Consider the following 13,911-nt stretch of genomic DNA (forward strand, 5'->3'; position numbering starts at 1 on the left):
ATCTAAATCCGGTTCGGGTCGAGCCACATCGACCGTCTGATCCATCGGGCAGATAACTCGTCAGTCACTTATTTAAAAATGCGCTCGATTCATATACCTGACTTTGCCGTTTACTCATTATCCAAGTCACCCAGTTTTCACCCTGCTCGATGACCATAGAATACCGGGCCTATGTGGGAACGACATGTGGGGAACTTGGGTGGTGACTGGACTAGTTGGAGACGCGAAAAGGGCAAACTTTCCAAGCAGCTTTTGGCCTCCTCAAAAACGTACCTGCTCTGTCATTAGAAAGAGTCTAGAACCTCGTCTGGGTATTATTGGGATATGAGTTCGCGGGGTGACGTTCGTTTGCGACAAAAAGGAGCTCGACTTTGCTAGGGTTTCAGCGGTGCTGAACTGTTAACCAAGGCGAGATATAATAATATAAGACTCTCATCCTATCGTTCTCTCCTCTCCTCTGCTTCTCCTCGCTGCGACTCCACCTCAAAAATTTCCTGACCCACAAGTCCCAACTCTCCTCTCCGCTTCTTTCGTTCCCTCTTCACCTTTGCCGTCAATTTATATCTATCGAGAGAGAGAGAGAGAGAGAGAGAGGAGGCGGCATTAAGGTAGTTGTCAAGTTCGCATCATGTGCTTCTTGATTTCTTGTTTGCATTATCGTTTCGATTTGCTATATATGGGTTATTTTCTTTCCCATTGTTCATATGCAATCTTTCTTTGGTCGTTTCGGCTCAGGCCTTGTAATTGGTGTATAAGAAGTCGAGGGTTATGAGATCCCCGGTGTTGTTGTGCCGCTCTCCCATCTTGCGAGGGCAATAGAAGATGCCATCGACCTACCCGCTGAGCACCTCGTCGGAACTCCTGCGTGGCCGTGGGCGGAGCTTCTTGTTCGGCAACACCTGCTTCGTCCTCTCCGAACCCCTCTCCTCGCTTGGCTGCGGCGGCTCCCTTCCTCTCCCCAAGTCGTCCGTCGTCGCCGGCTCCTGCGACCGCCGCACGACGCTGTCTGGCCTCGCGACGATCCCGAGGAACGTCAATACCCAGCGTTCGTGGTCCACGCAGTGGTTTCCGTTTTGGCGGAGCATAATGTCTTCTAGCAGCGCGTTTCTGGGAGGGTCCGAGTTGAGCGCCAGGCGCGTCGCGACCAGTGATGCGAGATCTGGGCATGGTTTGAGCGGTATGATGCGGATTGATATCTGTTATAGGTACAAGGGTTTTGATTACTGCAGGAGAGCAAGTGGGAGCTTGAAAAATAGGCAACCTTGGGGTACTAATATGATCTACAAGTGTTTCTGGTCTGATGCACATGCGACGAACTGGAGATCAAATTCTTCCATCGAGCCCAGGAGTCAAGATTTTCAGACGTCACATTCAGCATCGTTTTCTGCTGGGGCGGCTTCTGATGTTTCTTTCGATGCAGCCATGCAGGAGGAGCAGCTTCAGAATTCTGATGTATCCTCTGAACAGTATGTTACTTGACATCCTTTGTCTTCCCTTTTATATTTTAATTATCTTTACATTACGTTGCTTACTACTACTTCAGATTCTGTAAAGGAATTTGGTAATTATATGTTGTGATTCTATGGAAATGCAACACATTTTAGTCACTGATGCACATCATCCTACTGTTGTTGTGTCTTATATCAATCAGTAAGCTAGATTAAGTGGTTTTTGCATAATATAATGTTTTAAAGAGTAAAGACATATAATAACTGTAAGATATATAAACCTGTGTGATTAGATTATGTAGGACATTTTAGCTTGTATTATCACTAAAGTATCTTGGATTCTCAAATTTACTAGCATCGCCATGTTGGATCCATATCCACGTGTTAGACATGTCAGTATATTTGATTGTAAGTTTTGAAGATCATTATTATGATTCTTCAAAAAATATAACCAACGAAAATGATAATAATTTGTTATTCATAATCAATCGTTGTCTATTCTGTTAACTCTTGGTTTGGTTTTACCATCTTTTGGTTTTTCAGTTAAGACATGGATGGGTCTCCTCCTAAGTGATACATTATTATCATTTGATCTGAGGAGTACCTGAATTCTAATTTCATTAACTTATAATGAGTGGCCAACCCATCAAATGACAAATTAAATCGCATTGTAACTTTAAAAATGTCGTATCAATGAGCCATTTTAAGTAGCTTATTTTTGAAAGAAAGAAGCTATGAAGTATACCACTAATGTTGTATCTCTTGCAGGTAATTAATGTTAAATGAATCAAATAAACAGGAAGCAAATTACATTAAGCCTCATCTGCACATCTTCCATGGTTTATAACTAATCTGCCATTTACATTCCTTGCTTGTAGCTTGAAGGGGTTTTTTTTATGCGTGATCATGTTACTCTTTGTATATCAGCTCGAACTCACCTGGAATAGTGGTAAATTCTATTACATTGTCTAGCAATTTTGTAAAATATCAAAGGATGTAGAGTGTCTAATCAGTATCATAGGTTGCTCCTCAAAATTCTTCATTTATGTTGGAACTCTGCATAAGTCTGCTTCATAGTTTAAAGTTGCCTCTACATAACATTAGGCCTCTACATAACATTAACCTTTTTTAGGAAACTTTTATTTGAAGTTTTATATTTTTATATTTATTTTGCAGCAAAATTTCAGGTGATAGGTCATTGAAGCTTCTTTCCGGATCTTGTTATCTACCACACCCTGACAAGGAGGAAACTGGAGGGGAGGATGCTCATTTTATCTGTGTTGATGAGCAAGCTATTGGTGTGGCAGATGGTGTTGGTGGATGGGCTGATCTTGGTGTTGATGCAGGACAATATGCCCGAGAACTTATGTCTAATTCAGTGAATGCAATACGGGAAGAGCCAAAGGGTTCTGTTGATCCAGCAAGGGTTCTTGAAAAAGCCTACACAATAACCAAAGCCAGGGGATCTTCAACAGCATGCATCATTGCACTCACTGATCAGGTTTTCAATTTTCTTATTTGATCTCTCTCCTTTTTATTTGTATTAATTATTAACATCTTATTTCAACAGATCTCAAGTTGTTTCTTGTTAGTGTTGATTTGTTTCTGTTAGATTTCAAAGGATACATTAATGCAGATACACTTTCTGGACCCAAACTGTCGCCATACTCTTTTCAATTAGGTATCTTAGGTGTTAGGACTTGCCTTTGATTTGCTTTCCAACTTTTGCATTGTTGTTGCGTTGCAACATTAATTTGCACATGTTGCCTAGTTACCTGCTCTTCCCTTTCCTAGTGGTAGTTCAATGAGTGGAAATTTGTTTCAATTTCTTACAAAACAGTTGGTCACCATTATTGTGAATAACAATTTTGCCTGGGAGATCATCTTAAAACTTGGATGTCCCATTCAGGACCAAGTGTGGTCGCTTTAGATGGAGGGGGATATTGTAGGATTTGTGATAAATCTTGATTTTGAAGAAGAGGGAAGTTTAAGATAAATGATTGTGAAATAGAGGAAGATACAGTGTTTGCTATCCGCTATATGTCATTGCCAACTATTTTGCAATGCTTGTTATCCACTGTCAAAAACAGAGAAAAGAATAAGAAGAAAAGAAGGGGAATGTCTGAAGATGACTTTTAAGGAAATAGCATAACAAAGGAGAGGGATATTGTAGATTCGTGATAAATATCAGTTTTTTTAGACACTCTATGTTCAGGTTTTTTTTTTGTGATATATAATAACCCACCTGTATGGTGATTAGAAAAGTTTCAGGGCTACAATGGGGTCCATCACAACCTTCAACACCTAAGTCTTTTGTATGAAACATATTAGTTATTAACTACATTAATATCTTTTTGTGATATGAATGATATATGTTTTTAAAATGGATAATAACTTTTTAAAGAACTTATTCTTCATTATTTTTTATTGTTATATAATTTTTTACTTTTTACAATTCAATTTCGTATCTATGTAGGATGTTGACATATAGCATATGATGGTAACGGAATTTCTAATATATATTTACTATTTATCAAAATTTTATTGCATATTTTTAATATTTTGGTACTTCTATGATGTTCTGTATATTGTTGTTTTTATTATTTTCTAGTTGATTCTGATTTGTTAATTCTACTCCATCAGTTTACTAACTAATCTTGACGGTCCTGGACGAAATCATCCCTAGCCGATACTGATACAATTACTGATTTCATGAACTACAAGATTCATCCATGTCTAACCCTCAAATGTAAGCTTATTACTAATGCAGTACATTTAATATAATCAAGTTAATTGGAAGATTGCATTTGCAAGATATCTCTCTCTCTTTTACTTCCTTTTGATTATCATCTTTCTGTTTCACCTCCACTGTATGCTTTTCATCCCTCCTAGTTTGAACAGTCTACTTTTACTTTCCTTTAACTTTTTGCTTGGGTGCCTATCTCTATGGTATCTTTGTCGAACTACTTATTGCTTTGGTAGTTATAGTCAAGTTTCTGACGTTCTGTATTTTCCAGTTCAAAGCTGGCCAATGTGCAAAACAGACAATCTCTCTCTGTTTGATTTGAAATGGAGCTTAGTATCCAGTGATCTCATCACATTGGATAGTTAGCTATAAATGGTATTGAATTGTACTGTTGTAAGCTTATCATTTGGTACTAGTAGTGGATTTTTAAAATATATTTTCAGGGATATGACAATGGTTGATAATTGTCTTATTTGACTTATCTCTATGCTCTCTTTCTCTGTCCTTTGCCATCGTCTCTTTTTGTTCTACCTCTACCATTCCCCTACCTCCTCCTTCGCCTCCTCCACCACCTCCTCCTCTTCTCCTCTTCAGCCTTCTCTTCTGCTTTTCCATCTCCTCCTCCATGTTGCTGCAGCCTTCTGAATCTGTTGTCTATCCTATCCGTACGTGTCTCCTTTGCCTCATTTTCTCTTCTCTTTCTCTCTCTGTCTCCCCCTTTCTCTCTGGTCCAATTGGGAATCTCCAATATCAACCTGTGTTGCTTGTTGGTATAGGATTTCAATTGATCATAGATGGGATGGAACAATAACAAAGGAGAAGGAAACAACACGAGATAGTTTGGCGGCATTGGAAGAAGAGAACATGGATAAGATGGTGGAAACAATGGTTCGGTGGAGCAGAATGAGCTAGGAGGGAAAATATACAAGGGATAGTATTTCTGTGGTTGAAAAATGAATCATGTCAAACTTTCTGCTTATTCTGTTTGTAACAAGCAGTGGTGATCGAAATTTTTTTTGGCTTTCCCACTTTTTTTTCTAGTAAATAGAAGTAATTTACAGTTACAGTGTAATTGTTGACTTAAACTAGAGGACAAAAGGGTTTTTTACTCATCACACATCTTAACTGATGATTTCAAACCCGAGGACAATAAAGAGAATGTGTGAGAAAGGTGTTCGCTGTGATGACCGAACAAACCAGATTGTGTAGAAGATGGATAGATAGTAGTGATAGATTTAGAGCACAGGATTTTTGGGCCTCAGCATAGGTAGACAGCTGTTGGATAAATTTTGGTTGGATAAATGGAACAAAGGAGTAGTCATTAGAACTCCATTAATTTTATCCTCGAGAATGGAATAATTATGATTTTCTTTTGGAGTGGTGGAGGATTAAAGGAAGATTGAAGGGGCAAAATTTTCATTGGCTCTATTCCTATTTGATGGATGCATTATCAAGATGCTAGATATCAAGCTTGCTTTAGATTCCCTTGGTGGAATGAGAAAAGGAGTGCTATTCTTGCATTCAAGGTTTGCATCAATTTAAGTCCATTTTACACAAAAATTATGAGACTCCAAATTAAAATCTGCACTCGTGATGCTTAATTCAGGACAAATAATTTCAAATGATGATAGAACTATTACTTGCTACTGTTCTATTTTCATGCCCTTGGTAGCCATATAATGGGAATATTGGTCAATATCTGTGCAGTTTTTTCATGAAAAGCATCCAAGTGTATGAACTTTCAAGTCTGTCTCTATATTACAATATGATCTGTCATCTTCATAGATAGAATGACTTTGCTAGATAATATACAGTTCCTTTTTTAGAGACTCCTATGTATTCTTTGAGTAGCATGCAGCTATCATTCTTCTGCTGACATTTGGGTTGAAGTTATACATGAAGCCTATATTATCTTGGTGTTACATCTGAACTGCCATTTTTCTGTCGTGTATAGCACATGTTCTTGAATTTGACATGCCTTGCTCATTGTCTCATGATTTTGTTATAATACACTATGAAGCTCGCTAGTAGATAACCACAATGACAAAATCATGATATATTTATTTTGTTTTGTTATTTGCAGGGCATTCATGCAATCAATCTGGGAGATAGTGGCTTCATAGTCGTGAAAGATGGTTGCACAATCTTTAGGTCACCTGTACAACAACATGATTTCAATTTCACTTATCAACTTGAGAGTGGTAATGGCAGTGATCTCCCTAGTGCTGCCCAGGTCAGTTAGTTCCGATGGCTTCTCCTGTTATTTCTTCCTGCTGAATAAGTGCATATATGATAAGTCATATATCTCTTAGGTTCTGGAGCAGTTTTAATTGGCAATGAGTGCTTAGGTGTCATAAGTAGTCTATCATATTATGGTACTTACATTTTTCTTATGAAACCTTAAATTTTTTGAACAAGTGAAAAATTGAACAGTATGAAATTGAATGGTAAAATAGTTTACTTATAAGTTCTGTCCAAGGCCTGCCTGATTTGATTAATTTTTCAGCATTGATTTTAAAATTAGCTGGAATAAGCTGTGATTAATCAAATTGTGAAGACAAAGAAAAGACAAAAAAGGGCTGTTGTGACTGAACATGAAACAAAGAAGACATTACTATTGCATTTGCTATATGTTGCAACTATCGCATTTGTCATTTACATCATTATTGTCATATTCATCATCCACCAATATGTAGGACAGGAAAGGATATGAGATTTACGTTCCTGATCACAAAAACAAAGAGCATCATCCGTAGCAATCATGATCATACAATCCTAAGCTGATCCCATTTTTCAGCACTGTGAAACAAACATTTCGTCTAATTTTGTATATATGTGTAAAAGCATTGTCCATTCAAACTATAAATCTTTGCTTCTAGATTACTGGCATGCAAAATTATTAATGTGCAAAACTAATTATTACTTTATTGGCATTTTCTCAGGTATTTACTTTCCCTGTTTCATCTGGTGATGTAATCATTGCTGGAACAGATGGACTATTTGATAACTTGTACAATAATGAAATTACGGCTGTTGTTGTCCATGCGACTAGAGCTGGCTTGGGGCCTCAGGTAACTGCTCAAAAGATAGCTGCGCTTGCACGGCAGAGAGCACAAGATAGGAACCGACAAACTCCTTTTTCAACTGCTGCCCAAGATGCTGGCTATCGGTACTATGGAGGCAAACTTGATGACATTACAGTTGTGGTATCCTATATCACTGCATCTGATGCTTAATAGGAGCAATTTAATCACTCAAATTGTACAGCTTCGGGTACTCGAGGCCAATATGGCATCTGCATAAGTTCCTCGTGGTTGCATCAAAATATAGACACAAAATGAAGGTAGAGTTTAATGGAATACTGTTTCTTTACCTTTATCGTTTGGGCTCTATACAGAAATTCTTCAGGGCAATGCTTGGAAGAACCTGTAGTTGCAGCAGTACATGTTTTACAATAATAGACTACCTTGAAGATTCTGAAGGATATCTTTTCAACCTACGGAGAGTTGGATGGAATCAGCTCTCAATCATCCGATCTCATGAATGCTCGACAGGAAGCCACATAAAGGCTGCACAAGACATACCGAGGAACATCCACTGGCCAGTTTCTTTTATAGACTATGTGCTGCAAGGGAACTTGAATTTATTTTGTGATGTAGATTTGTTTAGACTTCAAAATCTCACCGATAAAGCCTACTTCGTGTTGGTGAATGAAGAAACACACAGACAAACAGTTGTGTGTGGTTGCAATTAAGATTTGTGTTTAAAATCAGCTTTTCATGGTATGTTTGGCAATCAGTTGATCGAAGGACTTGTGAATGCTCGACAATCAGTTGATTGAAGAACTTGTGAATGCTTTGATTAGGACTTATACTGAGTGAGTTCATATAGTCCATGAGAGGTTAATATTTGCTCCCAAAATAGTACCCAAATGCAGGAAATATTTGTTCAAGTGGTCAAGAAAATTTAGATTTTGCCAAGCTCCTATCCATAGTGTCATTTGGCATCTCAAATGCCTCGCATGGTTTAGTATATCAAATGTCTGTGAATAATTTCAATGATTCTCGCTGATAGATCAAACTGGAATCACTGGATGTCATAATGTGACATCATAACGTATTGGAATGACATGTTCGTTTGCTATTGCTTCTGTGAAGGTGCCACAGCGTGTACATGACATGATTTCATGATCATCCACGTTTGCCAAACAAACGCACACCATAAGATGTTCGATGATTACCCAAAATAAAGAATATGAATATGAATAAATTAAATGTAATCTTGACAAAGAATAAGATAATGTGCTTAGATTCAGATGAACCAATTAAAATTAGGGGTAAAACAAGAGGAGAAGGAAATTAGTGAGACACTATAAATTATAAAAAGAGATTTAATTACTGTTGACCTAACTAAAGATATTACTTGATATCAAACTTAAAGAAACCATATGTAGCTAATGCAAAACATTTTTTATTTTTTGACCAATATACATTTGTGTTCCAACTTCTCTAGAAATCAGTATATTGTTATTTTAGTGCATTGTGCTTATAGATGACATAGACTATCTCATCCTGTGTGTATTATCATAATAGAACAAGTATGATATGTTTATGACTTACATAATTACTTTTATTGGTTTTAAAGTATTAGTTAATTATAGTATCACAAATATAATATAATATAATATATTTTTAGTTAGCTCTTTAGTCAGTTACATAACTGATATTAAAGAACTGACTTATTAAATCAATTTCTTGAAATAAACTATTTAAATTGATTTCAGATCACCAAAATATTAATTATTATTATTTTCTTAAGTTATAATTTTTTAATAAAAATTATCTAATATATAGTTATATATATATATATAATATTTTTATTAAAAAAATATATCTTATGAATAATATATATATATATATATAATTTTATATAATTTAAGTTTTTATATGATCGGTAGTGGAGATCCACTATTATTGCGGATTTTGCAACCTTCCCTTAGGGCTTCTCGTTTGCCGTCCTCCTCTTCTTCTTTTGGCGTCTCCCGTGAACGGCCTTCACCGGCGTCGACTGCTGCGCTTCGATGGCTACCGCCAGGATCGAGGAGGCTATCGCATCGATCCCGGAGAAGAAAGAAAGCCTCCGAAGGGCGTTGGAAGCCCTCCGGTCCCACCTCTTCGCCTCCTCCCCCTCCCCCTCCCCCTCCCCCTTCTCCGTCCCGGAATGGAAGGACCTCGACGCCCACATCTCCTCCGTCGAGGCCTCCATCCGCCTCCGCTTCCAAGCCCTCCTAGCCAAAGAGGCCGCCCAGCCCTCCTCCTCCCCCTCGGACTCCAAAGAAAAGCCCTCTAACGAGTGGCAGCCTCATGCCAACCCCGAGCCTGAGGCCGTCCCGAGGCCGCAGCTCACATCCCTCTGCGTCAACATGGACGGAAAGGACCTCGTCTCCTTCATCGCCCGGAACCGCAAGGACCTCGGGGCCATCCGCAGCGAGCTGAACCCCGCCCTTCGATCAGCCCCGGACCCTGCCAAGCTGGTCCTCGACGCTATGGACGGCTTCTTCTCGTCCCCTCCTCCCCCGCCCAAGGGCGACAAGAAGGGCGACAAGGACGCGGATGCGCTGGCGACCAGGAGGACCTGCATCAACCTCCTGGAGCGCATCCCGGTGATCGGCCCAGAGATTGGGCCGTCCGTGAGGGACCAGGCCAAGAAACTAGCGACCGAGTGGAAGGGGAAGGTGACGGATGGCGGGCGCGAGAACGGCCTCGAGGCCATGGGGTTGCTGCAGCTCCTCGTGTCATATGGGTTAGCATCGGAGTTTAAGGTGGATGAACTCTTGGATCTACTCATTTTAGTTTCTCGTAGGAAGCAGGCTGTGGATCTCTGCAAGAGCTTGGGTCTCACCGAAAACGTTCCTGGTAATCTGGAATCTAATATTACCCACCTTTCATTTAGTTGTGGCAACATTTTATTGGAGCTTCATTATATTCTTGAATTTGTGTTCGTTTATTTCGATCATGCTTCGTTTTCTTGCTGCAATAACATTACATGCCCCATTTGTTTCTTATATTTGCTGTAGTGTTTAACTTATTTTGGATCACTGCTTTGCTCAAGAATCTCTCGTCTTACTGTAACAGATTTTATATGTCAGAGTAATTAGCTGGAACACCTTGAACTACTTAGTTCATCATTCTTCACTTAGTGCTCACAGGAGTAGTTTTTCTTTGACCTTAAATGAATTGTATTCATTTGATTCGAGTGTTTTTTGTGTTTTAAAGCAGCCACAAGAATTCAAGCGTATATATTTTCAAATATTGGCCAGTTTGTAAGTTGTAATAATGTTTTCTGGCAAATGGAATGCAGAATATTAATTGAAGTGAAAAGAATATTTTGGGCTCATAATCTGCCAGATCTTGAGTAGGCTCGATAGTTCTGTAAAAATGTATAGGTGCAACCTAGCCTGGATACATAAATAGATCAAGCCTGGCCTATGTTTGGAATTGTAAGACCAGTCTCAACCTGCCCCATCTGTGATTCTCAACAATAACGGAAAGAAGAAAAAAGAAGTTTTCTTTTACCCAAACACCAGTCAGTAGAGACACAACCTCACTACCTAGGACCACATGCCTATGCTGCTGGGACTACAGAATGCACTTGTGTCGAATGGGAAGTCGGGATATTTGGAGAGGACGGTTGATGAGGGCGGGGTGTGGCATTGATGAAGCAGATGATTTAGTGTCGACCATTGGAGGTGAGGTGTTGAGGGGTTTGTCATTGAGAGGTGAAACTACTAGAGAAGACAGGCTGCTGATAGGGTTAATCTTGGGCACATGGCATTAATGGAGAGAGAGAGAGGGTCGCTGGGGCTGAGGGGATTCCTATGAGAGTTGGCAGTATTAGCATAGAGGAGAACAAATTTGATAATTTTGGGCTGAGCAGAGTAGAAATGAGTAAATTAGGTAGTCTTATAACCACTATATTGCCTATCCTTGAGATTTTTGAAAATGAATAATTGTTGTCCAATTAGATTTTGAGGTCTCTTCCCCTATGCATCCAAATTGAGATCAAGGATAAGAAAAAAATCATCTAAAATATGTTTTAAACAACATATATTGACTCATTGAATTTAAACTAGAAAAATGATAACAAGCAAAAATTTCATATCTGTCTGATTGCACCATTTCAAAGCTTCAAGTAGGAGGAGATTATAAAGCTCAAATGTAATCCATGAAAAGTTAGAGATCAAGCATCTCAGTCATATCCAATAATATCATTTCAAATTAAAAATAAATTATTGGTTTAGATCAACAAAATTTACACGAACAAACAGGAAACCCCAATATCTTAAACTAGAAAGCTAGTAACACACATATAACACAATTTACAGGACCTGCAATACTTTCTGATCAGTCTGTTGAAAGTTGCAATATTTATGAGATCTTTTTGTCAGCTACCGACTTCTGTCTCTTCCTTCTTCATGGTATTTATAGAATTATAGCTGTATATTTAATAACTATTGTCATTTCAATTTTAATTATGCTCTTCTCCTGTAATTTATCTTGGCTTTATGTCCTCGATACAATCTATGGATATTGATTTAGGAATCATTATTTCTCTCAAGATCATATTTTCTCATCTCAAGCAGATTTTGATTTCACTACTATGTTTTTCAAAATAATTGTTGCATATGTTGAACTCTTTTTTTTAATTCTTTTCATGTCCATCTCCATATTTTAGTTTGTTGACGACTTAATTATTATTCCCAGCCTGAAATATTTACCCTACAGGTCTGTCCTTACCTGAACCTTTGTTTGTTTCTCCGTCCACTCTTACGCCATTTGGATCTTTTAGTCTAGCTTCTTTCAGGAGATATTACATGAAACAAGTTTACATGTCACTGTACTTCACATAACTAGTTTGCTAAGGTTGTGTTTCATTTTGGCAAGTTGTTATTCAGGACTGACAAATATGATTCTTAGGTGATTATATCCTTTCATGTAATGTATTCCTGTCTGATTGTCATGTAGAATGTACCCTTTTGCCGGTTCAACTGACTAGTTTTAGATGTTTGGATCCATTATCATACATGAAAATATTTCTCTTTGTGACAGAACTTATTGAAAGACTGAATAATAAAGGGAGGCAACTTGATGCTGTAAAGTTTGTGTATGCTTTCAATTTAGTGGAGAAATACCCACCTGTTCCTCTTCTGAAAGCGTATATAAAAGAAATTAAGAAGGCCGCCCAAGATGTCAGAAATAAGGGAAACAATTCATCTGAATCAGAGGTATACTCGAGTTGCAGTTTACAGTCCTCGTGATTAGGCTAACAAATTTGTATTCTTACATCCTACCGTATATTGTCTGAAACAGAATGTGGCTACCTCGAAAGAACTTGGTGCATTGCGATCTGTAATTAAAGCAGTTGAGGAATACAAGCTTGAGTCCCAGTATCCTCGTGAATTTCTTGAGAAGCAAGTTGCAAAACTGGAGAAACGGAAGGAAGAAAAAAAGCGGAATGTGGCAGCAGCAGCTGCTGCTTCAAATTTCAAGATTCAGAAGCAGCAACATCCTAATAAACGCCCCCGGCCAACTGCTACCACATTAAATGCCATCACTGGACAATCTTTGCCTCCAGGGATAACAAAACAGCCCCAATTTGGTTTAGCTGACCCATCTCCACATATGGGTTTGGCCGGGGCGTATGGTTTTGCTTCTTCTGGTTCCTTGTACAACAATGCAAGCATTTCTGGATTTCGAAGTCCACCCAGGTCCTATCTTTACTCATCGGAGTCTCTGGCTGGCACAAGTGGTTTCTATGACAGGCCAGTGAATTATACTGGTTATCCCGGTTCTCGATTGCCTCCACCTTACAACTCATCTTTATATCCTTAAAATATCAACCTTTCTCTGATGGTTTCTGTAATTATACCCTGATCAAGTTTTTGTTAGGTGGAATCTTGCAGTGTTTTTAGCTTCGCAGTTAATATACTTCCAGAAAAGAAAAGTCTGTAGTGCACCAGTGTATGCAATATCCGCTAGTCTCTACATGATTCTCATCCACAACTTATTTGTAGCTACAAATTGTGTTTGTGAACTAAATAGTTGCATACATATGTGCTGTAGTGACCTGCAATTCAAAGGATTTTGGTTGGAAGTTCCAAATAAACTTCCAACAATTCAAATGCCATCTGTGTGGCAACAAAGTGGTTGTAGGTTTACTTTTGGTGCTGTTTTACTTCGTCTGCATGGGCTGTGTGAGCAAAAATTTGGTGTAAACTTGAGTTGTTTTTGCTGATTGGAATGCAAGGAAATGATTCGAGGAGGAGATGGTTCTTCCTAGTTCTAGTGGATTAGCTCTAAAATCCTATTCATTTGAACCGTTTGGTTGATTTGACTCCTTTGTCTATTTTGCATAAATCTGATTTGACTCCTTTGTCTATTTTGCATAAATCAGCAGCTTATACAGATCTAGACATGATTATCTGGGTTGGTTATGGGATAGTATCTCATTACTAGTGCCTGCGGCTTCTTTTGGCAATGTTGTGGCTCATCTCGACGGCAAAAACTACTCTTTCTTGTGCCATTTGGTGGGTTTGCATTTGTTGCTGCTTCGGCTAGTTTACCCTCTGGTGCATGATATACTTAGCAATTGAGGTGCGTGCAAGCTACTTCTGATACCTACTGTGCTCCATTGCAGTATGCCACTCGATTTAAGCTT

The 13,911-nt window shown here is 38.6% G+C and overlaps 2 protein-coding genes across 3 annotated transcripts; both read left to right on the forward strand.

Annotated features, from left to right (window-relative positions):
- The first annotated feature begins 423 nt into the window (after positions 1–423).
- Positions 424–7,979, forward strand: LOC103997378 (probable protein phosphatase 2C 55). 2 transcript variants are annotated; one of them, XM_065082394.1, is made up of 5 exons: positions 424–608; positions 736–1,466; positions 2,625–2,949; positions 6,278–6,427; positions 7,247–7,979. In XM_065082394.1, exons 2-5 carry the CDS (start codon positions 823–825, stop codon positions 7,313–7,315), a joined length of 1,188 nt encoding a protein of 395 aa, XP_064938466.1. In that variant the 5' UTR covers positions 424–608; positions 736–822; the 3' UTR covers positions 7,316–7,979. The 2 variants fall into 2 exon arrangements, with proteins under 2 accessions (XP_064938466.1, XP_009416847.2); XM_009418572.3 differs by having other exon boundaries at positions 427–608; positions 7,137–7,979.
- A 1,194-nt stretch (positions 7,980–9,173) lies between these two features.
- On the forward strand, positions 9,174–13,515 carry LOC135592749 (truncated FRIGIDA-like protein 1). The gene is made up of 3 exons (XM_065082395.1): positions 9,174–10,109; positions 12,303–12,478; positions 12,564–13,515. The coding sequence occupies exons 1-3, from the start codon at positions 9,275–9,277 to the stop codon at positions 13,083–13,085; spliced, it is 1,533 nt and encodes a 510-aa protein (XP_064938467.1). The 5' UTR covers positions 9,174–9,274; the 3' UTR covers positions 13,086–13,515.
- Positions 13,516–13,911: the final 396 nt, after the last annotated feature.

This window comes from Musa acuminata, chromosome BXJ1-9 (assembly GCF_036884655.1).
Source record: "Musa acuminata AAA Group cultivar baxijiao chromosome BXJ1-9, Cavendish_Baxijiao_AAA, whole genome shotgun sequence".
NCBI lineage: Eukaryota > Viridiplantae > Streptophyta > Magnoliopsida > Zingiberales > Musaceae > Musa > Musa acuminata.

Bases quoted from the DNA above. Each gene is read 5' to 3' on its own strand.
- LOC103997378 (XM_009418572.3), top strand. From the start codon at position 823: ATGCCATCGACCTACCCGCTGAGCACCTCGTCGGAACTCCTGCGTGGC. The intron at 1,467-2,624 runs GTATGTTACTTG...TTTATTTTGCAG, and splicing joins TCTGATGTATCCTCTGAACA to CAAAATTTCAGGTGATAGGT. The intron at 6,428-7,136 runs GTCAGTTAGTTC...GCATTTTCTCAG, and splicing joins ATCTCCCTAGTGCTGCCCAG to GTATTTACTTTCCCTGTTTC.
- LOC135592749 (XM_065082395.1), top strand. From the start codon at position 9,275: ATGGCTACCGCCAGGATCGAGGAGGCTATCGCATCGATCCCGGAGAAG. The intron at 10,110-12,302 runs GTAATCTGGAAT...TCTTTGTGACAG, and splicing joins TCTCACCGAAAACGTTCCTG to AACTTATTGAAAGACTGAAT. The intron at 12,479-12,563 runs GTATACTCGAGT...TGTCTGAAACAG, and splicing joins ACAATTCATCTGAATCAGAG to AATGTGGCTACCTCGAAAGA.